Source organism: Muntiacus reevesi, chromosome 12 (genome assembly GCF_963930625.1).
Source record: "Muntiacus reevesi chromosome 12, mMunRee1.1, whole genome shotgun sequence".
Taxonomy (NCBI): Eukaryota; Metazoa; Chordata; class Mammalia; order Artiodactyla; family Cervidae; genus Muntiacus; species Muntiacus reevesi.
This window is the reverse complement of record NC_089260.1, coordinates 44,265,617-44,281,966: the sequence shown is the minus strand read 5'-3', so window position 1 is coordinate 44,281,966 and position 16,350 is coordinate 44,265,617. Positions and strand designations below refer to the sequence as shown.

At 36.9% G+C, this 16,350-nt stretch overlaps 1 protein-coding gene across 5 annotated transcripts in view; it reads right to left on the bottom strand.

The window, feature by feature from the left end:
- Nucleotides 1-573: 573 nt before the first annotated feature.
- EYA1 (EYA transcriptional coactivator and phosphatase 1) overlaps nt 574-16,350 on the bottom strand; it is a 181,445-nt gene continuing 165,668 nt past the window's right edge. For all 5 annotated transcript variants that reach the window (XM_065903226.1, XM_065903229.1, XM_065903227.1 and 2 more), the window contains 2 exons: nt 12,727-12,827; nt 574-2,067 (listed from right to left, as the gene is read on the bottom strand). In XM_065903226.1, coding sequence (XP_065759298.1) covers nt 1,987-2,067; nt 12,727-12,827 — 182 coding nt within the window. In that variant the 3' untranslated portion in view covers nt 574-1,986. The remainder of the gene's footprint in view (nt 2,068-12,726; nt 12,828-16,350) is intronic.

The following is a 16,350-nucleotide window of genomic DNA, read 5'->3' as shown; positions in this document are numbered from 1 at the left end:
CACCACCAAGATCCTGCTATTTTATAGAACCAAACGATGAAGACAATACTGACGGGGAGCTTACAGTACTTCACAAATCAGTTTTATTAATTTAAACACAAACTGAAGAAAAAGTCTGTACACAGTTGTGGACACGACACACCTTTATACAGTAAGGCCAAGATAAACTTTAGTCTTTTCAGTTTGCAGAGTACAAAAACATAAAATGGAAAGGCTAAAAAACTGTTGACTTCTGTTTGCTTCAAGCAAGAGAGGAAAAAAAACAACTGAATTCAATGATTAAACAATTTGGAGATATTCACAACTGACTAATTCTAGCAGCAACATGAAACCTTAGGAAAGGATAGGGCAGCTCTGTAGCTACTTTGGGTCAAAGCTGGTGGGTTTTTTCCCCTCCAATATACTATTAAAGAAAATTCATCCAAAAAGTAATTTCATGACAATGGAAGGCCTTTAGATGAGAGAAACTAGTGTCTAGATAAACTGATGGATTGCTTTTGGATAAACTTTTTTGGGGTATTACAAAGGTGACAAACTTCATTTTTCAGATTTATGCTTGTCATATAATTAGAATGGGGGTGAAAAGAGTAGCATTATTTTCTTGGTGATGATGACTGGACCATGCCCCACTGCTGGCAATGAACTTTGGAGGCGGGGGTGGGAGGTGTAAGGAAGTAATAGAAAGTTGTGCTGATTTGCAGATACGTGATGATGGCCTTCCTTAAACAAGAAAATATCATCTGGACACATGATAGTGTCCCTTTGCTAATGTCTAATTCATGAACCATTTCATTTATAAAACCTATCCATCATCTACATTCTCTCTGTGGGAAGAAGCATTTGAACTACTGTCCTTTGCCAAATAGCTATACTACATTAATGCTAAAAATGAAGTGAGGTTTTAAGAGGACTTGTCTTCCCCCTCAATTGTTTAAGACACTGATGTGTTATTTACCAAGGCCCTCCTAACAGCATTTTTTAAAAAAAAGTACAGATTGGGGAAAAAAAAATTAGAAAACAAAATCCTATTGACACGTGACATCCATGCTTTTGGTCTTGACAACATGATCTTAAAAAAAAAAAAAAAATCCATTATCTACATATTTATACCCAGTACTTGGAGAAGGCCCTGCATGTCTGTGCAGGTCCACCTCATACTTCACTATCAAGGCATTGCTACCTTTCGATATCATTTTCCTAAACAATATGTAAAAGAATCATCCATTATTACAAATTTACACCAAAAATTCTTTCTGTACATGATTGTCTCAGTGATGTACATATTATATGTTTAAATTAGACATATTTTAAACTACTTTGCAATGTGCTAAAATTCAAAGTACTTGCTGTGTCATGAGGCCAGGGCCTTTGATTGCTTCTGTCATCATGCTACTGTCTCTTCAGTTATCTGATGTCAAAAGTCTATTTGCGTGAACTGTATGGTTCTTGAATTATACCTCGATAAAGCTGTGGTTTTTTTTTTTTTAAAGTCTGTTCATAAATAAGTAGAGATGTACAGAAGACCCTGGGTATGAGACACCAGAAAAAGTAAACCTTTACAAGAAATATCCCCCCACTGGTACTCAGGAAACCCATTTCAGTCTTTGTTGTGCAATCAAGTTTGCTGTACTGGAGAAGCTGTTTTATGTCACATTGAAGATGCTAGAAACACAAAGCGTCTGCAGGTCCTTTCTTCACAGGTTCGAACCATGGTTAGTTAATGTGGCCAAGACACACCGCACTGTGCTAGAACATTCTCATGGCTTATTTGCAATGGATTCACAGTACTAGGGGTCAACAGCTGTTCTGAAGAAAGGCGTGTGGTGTCCTTCATTTCCCACAGAGGTGGAGGCGAGGACCCACAGCAGCTGGGTGTCAAAATTCTGAAATGTGAGTTTGGAGTCTGGCGCCCACTTGGGACTCAGCTTGGTGGACGTGTCCCCTGGTCACATGGCGGCTGTGCGGCTTCAAAGTGCTAGGTGACTGTTACAGGTACTCCAGTTCCAGGGCGTGATGTAGGGCCATGAGGTCGGAGTGACTGGAGACCCTCCAGAAGGGCATGGCGTGCTGCAGAGGGGCAGACAATGTGGTGAGGATGGAGAACACTCCCAGCACCAGCCCTGAGGGCTGCTCTGTCAGTCCTCTCCACGCACGGCCCAACCCCCTTTACTCCGAACTGTGAAAACTGCCCGTTAAGATCTCAACATCACATCTGTTTAAAACAAAAATCCAAACTTACTCCTCCCCTAAGAATACCAGTGTGCGTTTTAAAATGCAATTCGGGAGTCTGTTTTTTTTTAAGAGGGTGATGGGTATTTCTTAAGCAGACCTACACTGCCACTTGAATGCCGATTCCAAACTTCAAATAAAACCCAGTAGCTGTGAACAAAAACGTGTCAAATATTTGCGTTTCAAAATCTGGATCCGCTGGGGCTTTCATGCTGCAAGTTTAAGCGATTTTCCTTAGTTGGTAGTATTTTACATTTTGTAAAATTTGATTTTAGAACTAAAATCAAATTTTGATTTTAGAAGCAACTTTTTTTTCATTTATTTCCATCAGGCATTGTCCACACTGACCTTGAAACCACATTACCATATGGCAAAATTTTAAATGAACATCTAAGGTAGTTTTTTCAGCTTTTTTTTGTAGTTGTTTAAAAATCTGCCTTATGTGATGGGGATATCTTTGTAAAACATCTGAATTAACCAGAGACAAGAAAAACAGCCCCTTTCTCCCCCCAAAAATTTCATCATCCATGAAGGATAAAAACATGATTATCAACTTTATGACTCAAAAACATTATAATAAGTATGTATCAGCAAAATCTTCTTACAAAAGAGAAAGATAATCATCACCTTTCAGAGAATAAAATTCTATTAAGCTCACAGAAAACATTTTTTTTTTTAACACAAAAAATAATGTGAAGGTCTGAGTATAATTTGTGATTATAGTTCTAGGGAGTTTTTAAACAATTCAGACTATTAGGAGAATATGGCATGAAAACGAATAGAATTTGGAACTGAGGAGTTTTGGGGGGACTATCTAAGTGACAGTAGAAGCTACTATTTTGGCATAGATCACATACGTGTTATTATTCTGGGGATACAAAATATTGTTACTTATTGACAATGTCTTTGTCTCAAGTGATCTGCTAAAAACATATACCACAGTCCAATATCACATGTAGGCCTTTCTGGAATCTATACTATTTTAGGGTATCTCTATTTTTGTTATCCTTCAATAACAGTTCAGTACCAAGTACTAGGGATCTCTTTTCAAATATTTATGATGTTCCACTGGGCAACTTTAGATCATAAAAATATACTATACTATTTTGCACTCATTCATTAGAGATTTTTGTGTTTGCATGCATGGCATAGAAGACACCCCTGACTAACCCTTTCATGGTCTGTGGTTGAGTAGTAGACATGAACAGCAATTATGCAAGTTCACCTCAAAGGAGTAGGAGGCGGCGATTCCCTTTGCCTGGGGAACTGAGGGAGACACTTGGTAAGAGGAGAGGTAATAACTGAGCTAGTTACGAAAGGATGATCGTTCAGAAGAGCACTGTAATGGCTGTGTGTGTGTGAAGGGGCAGAGGATAAAGGACAAGGTCATTGTTAGCTGACATTATTGGCTATAGGAGTCAAATGGTGCAAGACCTGGTTAGTCCTATTAAAGAGTTTATTAATAATAATAGTTATTATGAACATTTAATATTAATTATAAAAAGACTGAGTCTAGGGAAGAGAACAGGGGATTCAAACGTGTTAACTAATAATTATATTGCAAAATAACATTTTCTCTAAGTAGGCACATACCAATGTGAAGCTTTTATGGATCAACAAGAGCTTCCCAGACCCAGTAAGTACAAAGTAAATAATTTTTTTCCTGAATCAGTGTTTAGCTTGGAACAAATATTTCTTATATCAAATCAGAGAGTGATGGTGGCAAAAGAGGAAAAGAAAAGCAGGTTCTAGAATGAGGAGACTTGGGTTATATTCTCAACTCTGACTTTAGTAACATGACTTTGAATCATGACATCTCCTTGGAGCCCTAGTTTGTTTATTTGTAAAGTAACGGGTTAGGGGAAATGATTCAGGGTTGCTCCTAGGTTTAATAAAGTCAATAACTTTTTCATTAAAGTATTACTTGTTCAGCACTATAGCTAGAGCAGATTTATAAAATAATATACATACATAACATATCCTCCCACTGCCAAGAACCAGCAGGCAAGACATATCTGCTGAAACTTTTTTATTACGATGTAAGGCAGTGTGGGATTAAGACTCAAAATGACCTAGCCAGCACATCAGGTAAGAAAAATAAAAGCATCAGAATTGGAAAGGAAGAAGTAAAACTATTTGCAGATGACATGATTTTATGTATAGAAAATCCTAAAGACACCAACAAAAAACTGTTAGATCTAATCAATGAATTCAACAAAGTTGCAGGATACAAAATTAGCCTATGAAAATCAGCCTTTCTATACAGTAAGACCAAACTGTCCAATAATAAAGTGATTCCATTTACAATAACATCAAAAACAGTAAAAGTGAAGGATTTCTACACTGAAAACTATAAGACACAGATGAAAGAAACTGAAGAAGACACAAATGATAAATGGAAAGGTATGTCAAGCTCACGATTAGAAGAACAAATATTGTTAAAATGTTCATACTATGTGTGCATCCTTTAGTTGCTCAGTCGTCTGACTCTTTGTGACTCCATGACTGTGGCCCACCAGGCTCCTCCGTCCATGGGATTCTCCAGGCAAGAATACTGGAGCGGGCTGCCACGCCCTCCTCCAGGGGATATTCCCAACCCAGGGATGGAACCCAGGTCTCCCGCACTGCAGGCAGACTCTGTACTCTTCTGAGCCACCGTCTACAGATTCAGTGCAATCTCTGTCAAAGTTCCAATAGCGATTTTTACAGAAGTGGAAAAAACAATCCTAAAATGTACATGGAGCTAAAAGACCTCAAATTGCTAAACCAATCCTGAGAAAGCACAAAGTGGGAGGCATCACATTTCTGATTTCAGGCTGTATTATAAAGCTGTGGTAATCAAAACAGCATATAATAGAATAAAAACAGATACATATAGAAAATGGAACAGAATCAACAGCCCAGAAACAAAGCCACGTATATATGCTAAACTAATATAAGGGAGCCAAGAATACTCAATGGAGAAAAGATGGTCTCTTCAATAAATGTTTCTGGGAATACTGGCTAGTCACATATTCTTTTATAAAAGAATGAAAGAATTAACCTGTAAAAGAAGGAAACAACCTAAAAGGGACTAAAGACTTAAATGTAAGACCAAGAACCATATAAAACTCCTATAAGAAAACACTGGGGAAAAACTCCTCGACATCAGCCTTGGTAATGATTTTTTGGATATGACACCTAAAGCACAAGCAAGCAAAATAAACATGTAGACTATACCAAACTAAAAAGTTTCTGCACAGCAAAAGAAATGATTGACAAAATGAAAAGACACAGAACGAGGAAAAAAAATTTGTAAACTATATTCTGATAAGGGGTTAACATAAAACTCAACAGCAAAACAATCTAATTTAAAAATTGGGCTGAATAGACATTTTTGTAAAGAAGATATACAGATGGCCAACAAGTATGTGAAGTAGTGCTCACCGTCACTAATTGGGGAAATGCAAGTCAAAATCACAATGCGATAATCACCTCACACCTGTTAGAACAGCCTTCATCAAAAAGACAAGGGGTAACAAATGCTGATGAGGAGGTAGGGAAAAGGGACCCCTTATATACTGTGGGTCAGAATGTAAATTGGTATAATCAGTATGGAAACGAGTCTGGCGGTTCCTTAAAAAAGTAAAAACAGAACTACCACATGACTAAACAGTCCCACTTCTGGGTATATACATGCCGGAAGGAAATGAAAATAATACGTTGAACAGATATCTGCATCTTCACGTTCACAGCAGAACTATTACAATACTCAAGATATGGAAACAACCTGTGTCCAACAGATGAATGGATAAAGACATTGTGAGATTATACCACATATATATGCAGTTATTCAGATGGATGAAATGGGACTTAATGGACATGAATTTGAGCAAACTCTGGGAGACAGTGGAAGACAGAGCAGCCTGGTGTGCTACAATCAATGGGGTGGCAAAGAGTCATACAGGACTTAGCGAATGAACAAAAACAACAACATGGAGATACTCCATCGGGTAACTAGAGCCTTGAAACCAAGACAGCTAACAATAATAGCCTAAACTGATGTGTGTGTGATTCGTTTATAGAGATTAGGCATATGTTGAGAAAAATGGGCACCAAGACCTAACTTTTGGGAAGTAGCACACGTTTTTGGGTCACTAGAACCAAAATTTCCCTAATGGGAAGATGATGACACATCCTTTCTGTTCCTCTTGCCCACATGTGCAGTTTTCCAAATTTCCTTCTGCCACCTTTCCTGTCTGGTATTTTGCATTTATCCCTTCTGGTTATACATAAGATCAGTAATATAAAAAGCTGGGTGTGTGGACATTCACATGTAATTTGAATTTTGCTGAATTATTAAAAAGTATTTCAAAACCATAAAAACACATAGCCTTTGCCCTAGGCATTACACTTCTAGGAATTTATCCCACAAATATATTGATACTTGCCCACACATGAACCACATAAGAACTGTCTGTAATAGTAAATACTGGAAACCACCAAAATGTTGAGCCCCAGGGGACTTGTTAAATTATAGCACATCAATTTAATGAAATTCTGATGTGGTCATTTATAAGCATTAGAGATACAGAGCTCCATGTGCTCCTGATACAAAATAACTACCAGGATATATATTAAGTGAAAAAAAAAAGGTATAGAAAAAAGTATAGAATTAAAATTTGTATAAAAAATAACTTATCTGTGCTTTCCTATGCATATATGTAGAAAATTTGCATATGGAGATACAAATACTTCACAAATTGTAAATAGATTATTCTGAGAATTTATGAAACTTTCAGCACAGCTTTGCTCTATGACTATTTGTACATCTGCAGCCCCTCTGGACAAAGTGTGCACTTTAAAGATGAAATCCAATTTAAGATCTGGCATATAGTTTGTGCTCATTAAGTTAAATAAGTGTAATGGCTTTAGAATAAAATTCTGTAATCAGTGTTAGTAATCCCTTTGTCTCACTTAAAACTCAAAGCAAAAACTTGCATCAAAAATATATTTTTTTTTAACAAAAGTCCTTATTTTTCTCCCAAATAAACTCAGAATCAAGCATTATCAAGCAGATTCTTAGCTTCATCTTGATTTTGGGCAAGGTTTGGGATGCACATTGAAAAGGGACATTTTTGATGAAGCTGCTGTTATTATGCAGAATAATGGATTCTTGCCATACCCCCCCTTCCCTCCATGTTATTCACGAGATTCATTTTAAGTGGTTCCCTGAAAAGTAAATAAAGTCAGAGTAATAAAACAAGGCCATTTTGCTCCAGAAACCAAAACTGCTGTCAGTGTGCAGAAGACTATTACTTACATTTTGATTTTTAAGTCATGCTTAACTATTTTCACTGGAGGAATGTTAGGAAAACAAGAAATTTTATGGTTAAAAAAGAGCATGGCAAAATTTGACAACAGAAGACATACATACATCAAAGGAAGATATTGACAGGTAGGGAGATAGTTTCTCTGAACAGTCTTTCTAGGACCAAAGAGGTGCTTGAAGAAAACTCTTACAAGAGATCTTTTTTAGAATTTGCTTATTTCTTCTAGGGTGAAAAACTGAAAGCATTTCCTCTAAGGTCAGAAATAAGAAAAGGATGTCCACTCTCACCACTATGTTTCAACATAGTTTTGGAAATCCTAGCCACATCAATCAGAGAAGAAAAAGAAAAGGAATACAAATTGGACCAGAAAACTACTAGAGCTCATCAACGAATTTGGTAAAGTTATAGAATACAAAATAGACAGAAATCTCTTGCATTCCTATATATGAGCAATGAGAGATCAGAAAAAGAAAACCAAAATTAAAAAAGATACACGCACCCCAGTGTTCATTGCAGTAATATTTACAATAGCCAGGACATGGAAGCAATCTAAATGTCCATCAACAGAGCAATGGATAAAGAAAATGTGGTACACATATACAATGGAAATATCAGCCATACAAAGAATGAAATAATGCTATTTGCAGCAACATGGATGGACCTTACTAAATGAAGTTGGACACAGAAAGACAAATACCATATCACTTAAATGTGGAATCTAAAAGAACAGTACAAATGAACTTATTTATAAGACAAAGAGTTACAGATGTTAAAGCAAGCTTATGGTTACCAGGGGATAAGGCAGGGGGAGAGAGAAATTGGAATTGACATAAACACGCTAATAAATATATATATATAAAGACCTACTGTTGCAAAGAGTCGGACACGACTGATGTGACTGAGCATGCATATATAGCCTAGGGAACTGTACTCAACAGTCTTAATGACCTACATGGGGACAGAATCTAACAAAGAGTGGATATATGTATAATTGATTTACTTTGCCATACATGTGAAACTAACACAACATTGTAAATCAACCATACTCCAATAAAAAAAAATTTTTAAGATCTTTTTAGAATAATGTTTTTTTAAAAACAAAGGTATCTTTAACCTTTTCTCTTTGAAGGAATGTTTTTTAATGATACAAATTACAGAATTAGATCAAATTACTGATGAAACTCCTGGCATTGTACTGGAAGAGAGAGCAACAGTGACAGCAGATTTGAGCATAACAAAACAGGTAACTGGCAGAATACTTCCTAGTTTTCATTCCTGGGCTTAAAAACAAAAAAAGAAAACAGTACATCTAGCAAAAGAACATCATTTAGGGAGATGAAAGACATCTCTACAGGTAGGAGGCAAAAGTGTTGTACTAGATTTTTAAAAGGACACAGGAAACTAAGACATAAGCTAAATGGTTAAAACTGATTTAGAAGAAAAGCAAAATGTTTTGATTTTGCAAATCATTTTAGTACCCACTCTTGCAGCACTTCACTGTTTCACTGTCAGTTTTATTTAGTAATCTGAAATGCTTGTGAACCAAATCATAAACTAGAATTAGTGATTTATTTTTAAAATTTTAATCATGAGTGTAAAAGGGGGAGAACACTTGACATAGTTCTATATACCTCCCAAAAGGAAATAAACATTGCACACTATAACAATTTTTTAAAAGCATTAAAATTATTTTTTGCTAATCAAATCATATTTAAGATGTCTAAGTGAAGTTTATAATTTGAAGGAACTTTGTGCTGAATCTCAAAGATATAATCAGCTTCATATCTTAGTTTGGTAGCTTTCAAGCCATGTGATCTTGGCCAAAGTATTCACCTTCCTGTGACATCTGAATCACAGGTGAAATTTTTAGAAATCTGAGTATTTCTGAAAAATCTGTACAATTTACAAACACACATAAAGATCTTACAACTCTGGGTTACAGTTTCATTAGAGTTTCCAAGCTGGTAGGTCTCAAAGTGCAGAGTTCCTTTGTAAGAGGACTGCACTGATCACAAACACTTATCCCAAGAAACTAAAGCAAAGTTGAAGCTCCAAGTTCTCATTCATGGTCAAACAATTTAAAGAGGATGTTCTTTGTAAGCAGTTGTCTAATTTTTTTTTTTTTGGTACAGGTGTGTGTGTTTGTCCTGAATAAAAAGAATAATATGTCCAAGGGATAAACAGTGGAAACAATTTTAACTGCTCTTCAGAGGGAACAAATAGTACTGTTTCTACTTTCAATTCTAATATCAAACCAGTAATTCCTTTTCTTTTTCCATGTTGTGTTCACTCACACAAATATCTAAGAAAGAAAACTTCTCAGAAAGGCTTAGGAAGAAACTGGTCTACAGAATCCTTGATTGGGGACCAAAGACTTGACTTGTGTCTTTTTTTTTTTTTTTTCATATTAAGTCATCACTTTCATAAACATTCTTCTGTCTACCACAAGCTAGAAAGCCACATTTTGGCTTCTCTTTAAAATATTTTGCTGAATACCAGATGGAGAAGGACCAGCTTGGAGGGCACATTCACACCTTGGCCCTGGGCCATCCTGGCATGCAATTCTGTTCTTCAATTCTATGATGCTCAGAGGTGCAAAACTATTCCATGTTCCCATCGCCACTAGGAGGTCTTGTCTAGAAATGGCAGGGGATTACAGAGGCTTTCTCAGGAAAAAGACTTGAGTCTGGATTTGCACCAAATATTCTCTTTAACTCTCCAGGGTTGAGTTTTGGGCACTTTATTTAGTCTAGGAAAGATTTCTTTTTATGAAGACAGCCCAAAGGGCTAACAGATGTACCTGATGACAATGGCCATTGGTGAAGCTGGAATGCAGAGTGAGTGCTTAGATGGCAAATACTGCTTAGAATCAAGTTTTTAAAAAGTGTGGGTGGGTTTCCACCAGTGCTGATCACACTTGGGGAAACTCTAATCCTGGGCATATGGTGTATCTATGAATATGAGAGATAATCTATTATTTATAGAATTAGCGTTTCTATGCTTTGGTGGGTTTTCCTGGTGGCTCAGATGGTAAACAATCAGCCTGCAATGCAGGAGACATGGGTTCAATCCTTGGGTCAGGAAGATCCCCTGGAGAAGGTCATGGCAACCCACTCCAATATTCTTGCCTGGAGAACTCCACAGACAGAGCCTGGCAGGCTACAGTCCATGGGGTCACAAGGAGTCAGACACAACTAAGCGACTTACACTTTCTATGCTTTTACTGGAATTCAGGGTTACTGAAGGTGAATTTACCATTCTTGGACTCTATAACGAGGTTGGCCACGTGCCATACTGCATCTATTGCATGGTGCCATTTCTGGAATATACTGAAATATTCCAGAAGAGCTTGCCTCCTTTATGGACATATATTGTCATTTCTATGAGTGAGGGTGTGGGCAAGAGATGAAAAAAATTATCCTAGTGGTTAATCTCAAAATATTTAATGCTCTTCAACTTAAGAGATATTAGAGCATGACTGTGCCAAGATTTAGGGAGTTGTAAAAAAGAAATGAAGACTGAGGGTCAAACAAAAATCAATCAAAATATAAGATTCCTACCTCTCAGGAGCTCATACTTAACTGCTGAGACAGGCACAAATAGTTAATAATAATGGCTGCCACTTGTTGCATACTTCATAGGTATCAGGCTCTGTTTTATATCTTAACAACTTATTTACCAGAGACATATCAATATATCTCTTGTTACTTGAATGTTATTGACCAGAGTGTTTCAATATTCACCTACGTAACAAATTGCCGGCCACAGTTGCTAGATTCTGCAAAAGTCTCACAGTCAATAATGTGTTAACTAAATGTAAACCTTAAAATAGCCCAATGAGCTAGGTGCTGCTATTGTCCCTATGTATAGATAAAGAAAGAGAAGGATAAAGTAATCTGTTCAGAGCTGGCAAATGATAGAGCTGCAATTCAAATGCAGGCTGTCTGGCTCAAGAATCCAAGTTATTTCCCATAGCTTCTCCAATTAAGGACTTCCCTGGTGGTTCAGATGGTATAGAGTCTTCCTGCAATGCTGGAGACTTGGGTTTGATCCCTGGGTCAGGAAGATCCCCTGGAGAAGGGAATGGCTACCCACTCCAGTATTCTTGCCTGGAGAACTCCATAGACAGAGGAGCCTGGTGGGCTACAGTCCATGGGGTCGCAAAGAGTCACACATGACTGGGTGACTAACAATTTCACTTTTTTCGCTTTCTCCAATTATAGGATAAGTGGTGCTACTTATAACTGAGTTCTTACAAACAATAGAAACAGAAAAGGTGGTATATAAACTGGATTTTGAAACATGAGGAAGACAGTGACATTCACGCCCTGGGGAAAGGAGCAACAGCAGGGAGGAAGTCCTGGGTGTGGCCAAAGGAAGGTAAGCAGACCAACGTGCCTACAGTGTTTAAGGTGCAAGAATGGAGGAGCCTGAAAGGTAGGTTGTTACTAGATTGTGTAGACCCTGAATGCCTGGCTAAGGAATGTGGTCCCTTCTCCTTCCCCCTTTTTAAAATGTGATGAAGGACATTCATGAGAAAGCTTTTGCTAAAGGAAATGACAGAATTATACTTGCAGGGATGTGGAAAAATAGCAAGAAATATGATGGGTAAACTGGGTTAAGAGACCTAATAGTTAGGTCTGCTTCGTTCTTCCTTTCTGCTCATCCCCAAAGGGGTAATTCACTGACCTCGTGATCAAAAGAAGATACTATACTCTAGGGCAGAAAAGTTTTGCATCCTAGCTCTGATCAGCTGGTAGAGCCTTTCTGAACTGATGTTTAGAAGGTTCTCTGAATTGATGTTTACAAGGTTCATAGGCTACATCCAGGCTTAGGTAACAAAGGTTTAATCACCTGGTGATGTCTGCCATGGGTGCAGAGAGGGGCATGCTGGCGTTAGCAGGCATGTATGCTGTCTCTATTCCAGGTGACAGATGCAGAGCTAAGCCTCGTTTTCTGTTCCCCAAGTCCACGTTCTGTGAAGATGAACCATCCATGACCCCTGAGCTTGTGAAGATTATTCAATAATGATTTAAGTCTACTCTGCCCTTGATCAGTGCTTACAGTTCTGAACACATTCACAATCTGTTTCAGAGAAATGGAATGTGTTTAAATGATCCAGCTCAGAATTTTGAGGACTAAGAAAAATTAAAGGGCACAAGAAACACCAGTGAGGAACACTCACCTTTTTTGCCCCTTGTTCCTCTTCCACACCATCACCTATGACAACGTATACCACTTTTCTTCCAAACCTCTGAATTATTCTCTCAAAACAGCTTTCCTTTCCTAATGAACAAAAGTAAATTATAAAAAAATGTAAACTTTGGGTAAGTCAGCGACTTAAACTTTTTATATAAAATGCTTTCTTTATGCTTCTGATCCAACTCTATCATACTTGTGTGAACTAGGAAAAGCATGCTTTTACATGCCATTTGGGCAGTATGCAGAATAGCACAATACAGCAAAAACTGTAGATGAATTACCCACGTGGTATCCTGTCCCTGGGAAATTGACAATTTTAGTACTTTTTCCTCCAAGACTCATTTATTAAAAAGTAGGATCTAGTCATTCACAGTATAAATTTGGTAGAAAAAGTATTGTTTTGTAGTAGTACCTTGCCCACTCTGAGCTGAGACTAAACAAAATCATGCCATTCTGCTAATATATTTTAACTTGATTTAAAAAATGCTTCATGATCTATCAAACACTGAATATAATATCCGACTGAAAGGCCATTGAGAAGGATGAACAAAACTGAAGGATTGGTTTTGCTACGGCAAGAGAAATCAAACACCGGACGTAGTTTATCCCTTCATTTTCAGGTTGGAATACTTCTTTGAATCAAAGACACCCCCAAGGCCAAATGTGTTGACCGGAAATATTCTTGGAAAACTATTTCTGAAATGAATGTCAGGTAATTTGGGGTCCTACCAGAGCATGTTTGCCTGACCCAGGCATCTAATGTTCAGTAAAACACTTTCCTAGAGGAAAAGCGGGATCAAGGTAACAGGATACCTTTATCTGTCTATTATCTTTCCCATGTCAAGACTCAGCTTGGGCTCCAGTGGCAGCTATGCTGTCAGCACATCCCTGTGGTTAATGCAGTCATTGTTGCTTCACAGAACAGGAACTGGGGTTCCAAGTCCAGGGCTGCCAATAAGGTCATTTTAATGGACAATGGGACAGTTTATAGTTTTCAGATGTGAATGGCTGAGCGGGACCTGTACCTCTTTCAAATAAGGATCAGATATACACACGAACAAATTGCTTGTTTGCTTAAACAAATGTCTGCTTTATATTTGTATTTTGCACTAAAATCTCTAGTTTGCATCTGACAGAATGAAATGGAGCCAGCCTTATTCAAAGATGTCATTTCAATGCTTCTGTAGTGGCTCACTAACCTGTGAAATATTAAATCACTTTGAGAAACAAATACAAAGGCTGGTTTTCACTGCAAAAAAATATACAGCCGAACACTTGGATGTCATGAAATTTTCTTTTCCCCCGTAGAGGGAAATGTTTGCCTGTTTTTGCAAAGTTTCCTCTTCACGGGAAAAGGAAGGTAAACTCAATGTGACTTTAAAATAAAGCTGTGATGGACAAATTCTCACCCAAGGTTCATTGTGAATACACAATAAGAATTAATAAACTGAAGCTCACTTTTAGAGGTTAATTTGAGGTCTTACATGGAATTTTGATTTTGATGTATCCATTTGTTTGAAAGAACGTCACAGCTCTCTGCTGAATGAGAGACCAGTCCCTTTCCTTCTCTGATTTTGCCATTTTGCCTACAGGAAAAAAATCCCTGGTTTTTCTGCACTGATCCCCATATTACATCTCATTTGATGGCAAGATTAGCAGTAATTAACAGGAGTTTCAGTCTCTATTTTTATTAGTAAAAAAAAAAAAAAATCACAGGAATGTTATTCTACCACTGGTTTTGAGATCATTTCTACCACTGCACAGTATTTAAATTGAACTTTTATTCTATACTGAAAAAAATTCCAATATTGCAAACAATATGTCCATTAAAAATACTTTCTTGATTGTTATTATATTTTCCTATTATCCTCACATTTTCAGATTATTTGGGATTAAACTTCAACTTGCAGAACATGTAATATACTACTATTCCTTTCCTTCTAGGAAGTTAAGTACTATCCCTTGTATATTACATGTTTATTTGGAATATGTTCTTTCTTTCATGTGCCAATAAAACCTTATCTTGGATCCCTATTCACAAAACATGATTTCTCTTAATTGATACAGATAAAGACCTGAGTTAATGGAAATTGATTACTAATTTATGTGAGAACATGTAAAAATTCTGGGTATATCAGACTACTAGGAATTCTTTGTTTTATAAGGGTCTTCTAGTTTTCTGTTCTTGCCCCTTCTCAGGAGGCAGCAGTCATTCTCAAACTCCAACTATTTCCAACTTTATAGGGTTATTTGAATATCCTACAGTTCTTCAAACTCACATAAGTAGGACCAAACTCTTATTTTTTGTCATCAAACCTGATTTCCCCATCAGCTAATAGTGTCAATACTGATGCAATTGCCTAGAAGAAACCTCTGTTGTCAGTTTTCTTCTGAATAAACAACCATATATTCATCCATTTCATTCAACATTGAGTACCTACTATGTGCTAGGCCCTATGGCTACAATGATGAATGATATAGACAGACTCAGTTATCAAGGAGGCTGTGAAAAAATAACTAAACAAGTAATTTTTTAGTGATAATTTAGTAAATTCTTTGAAGAGAAGAACAAGTCAGAGATAGTCTGTTTTGCCCCTTTTTCTTTAGCCAGAAACAACCTTTTCCCCACTTACCAGGACACTCATCCTCTGTCCCTAGGACTCAATTATGTAACATTCACCTCATCATAGCAACATATAAGGCCACTTAAAACCCAAATCTACCTTGCCAGCTACCCATGAACACTGTATTTTAATCACCCAGGAAAACTCACAAGTCCCTCAGCAGGGAATACATTTTAATTTCTCTGTTGCTTTGTTCTCACTAGCCATCTGCCTATAGAAAAACTCTTATATGCCCTTCTATACCCAGCTCTAATGTCACACCTTCCCTTTAACTTTCACTGACACTTGCCCTTCTGCCTCCTTCTGAGTGGGACTGAATGCTCTCCCACTGAAGTGTACACTTGGGCCCTTACTGGTAGGATCCCTCAGCCTGTGGAATGGTTTGCTGGACCTTAGACTCAGAGATCTACTCTAACCCTCAACTTTACTAGCTATTAACTTAAACTGACTTACTTACATCTCTGAGATTTAGCTTCCTCAGTTGTAAAATGAAAAGGTTGCAAAGATGGACTTTAATATGTAAAATGTTTAGTACAATTCTGGGCACCTAGTAAATACTTGATAAATGTTCATTTATATACCACTGAATATTTTGTCATGCTACAGTTATTTTGTTGTTTGTTTCCTCTGCTAGACAGTGAATTCCTTAAGAACAAGAGCCATGTCTTCTTTTAATTCCTACTTTTGTTTTGTCTTGATTGATATTTTAAGTAAATTTCACAGTAATCTTTCTTAACTACATTTTCTTTTTGCAAGAATCTAATTTTTTGATCCCCATAACAAAAATGAGAACTTAATCATTTACACATGTTAAATTAAAGCAGAAAAAAAAATAGTTCCAGTAATAATAATTTATTGGAGTTGCCTAATTAAAGCTGCTATTAGTTATTTCTGCTTTGTATATTTCTATATAAGTACTTGTTCTAGCTTATAAAATAATTTTTGTTGATGCTGCCTAAGAGAATAAAAATAATAATCTGAAA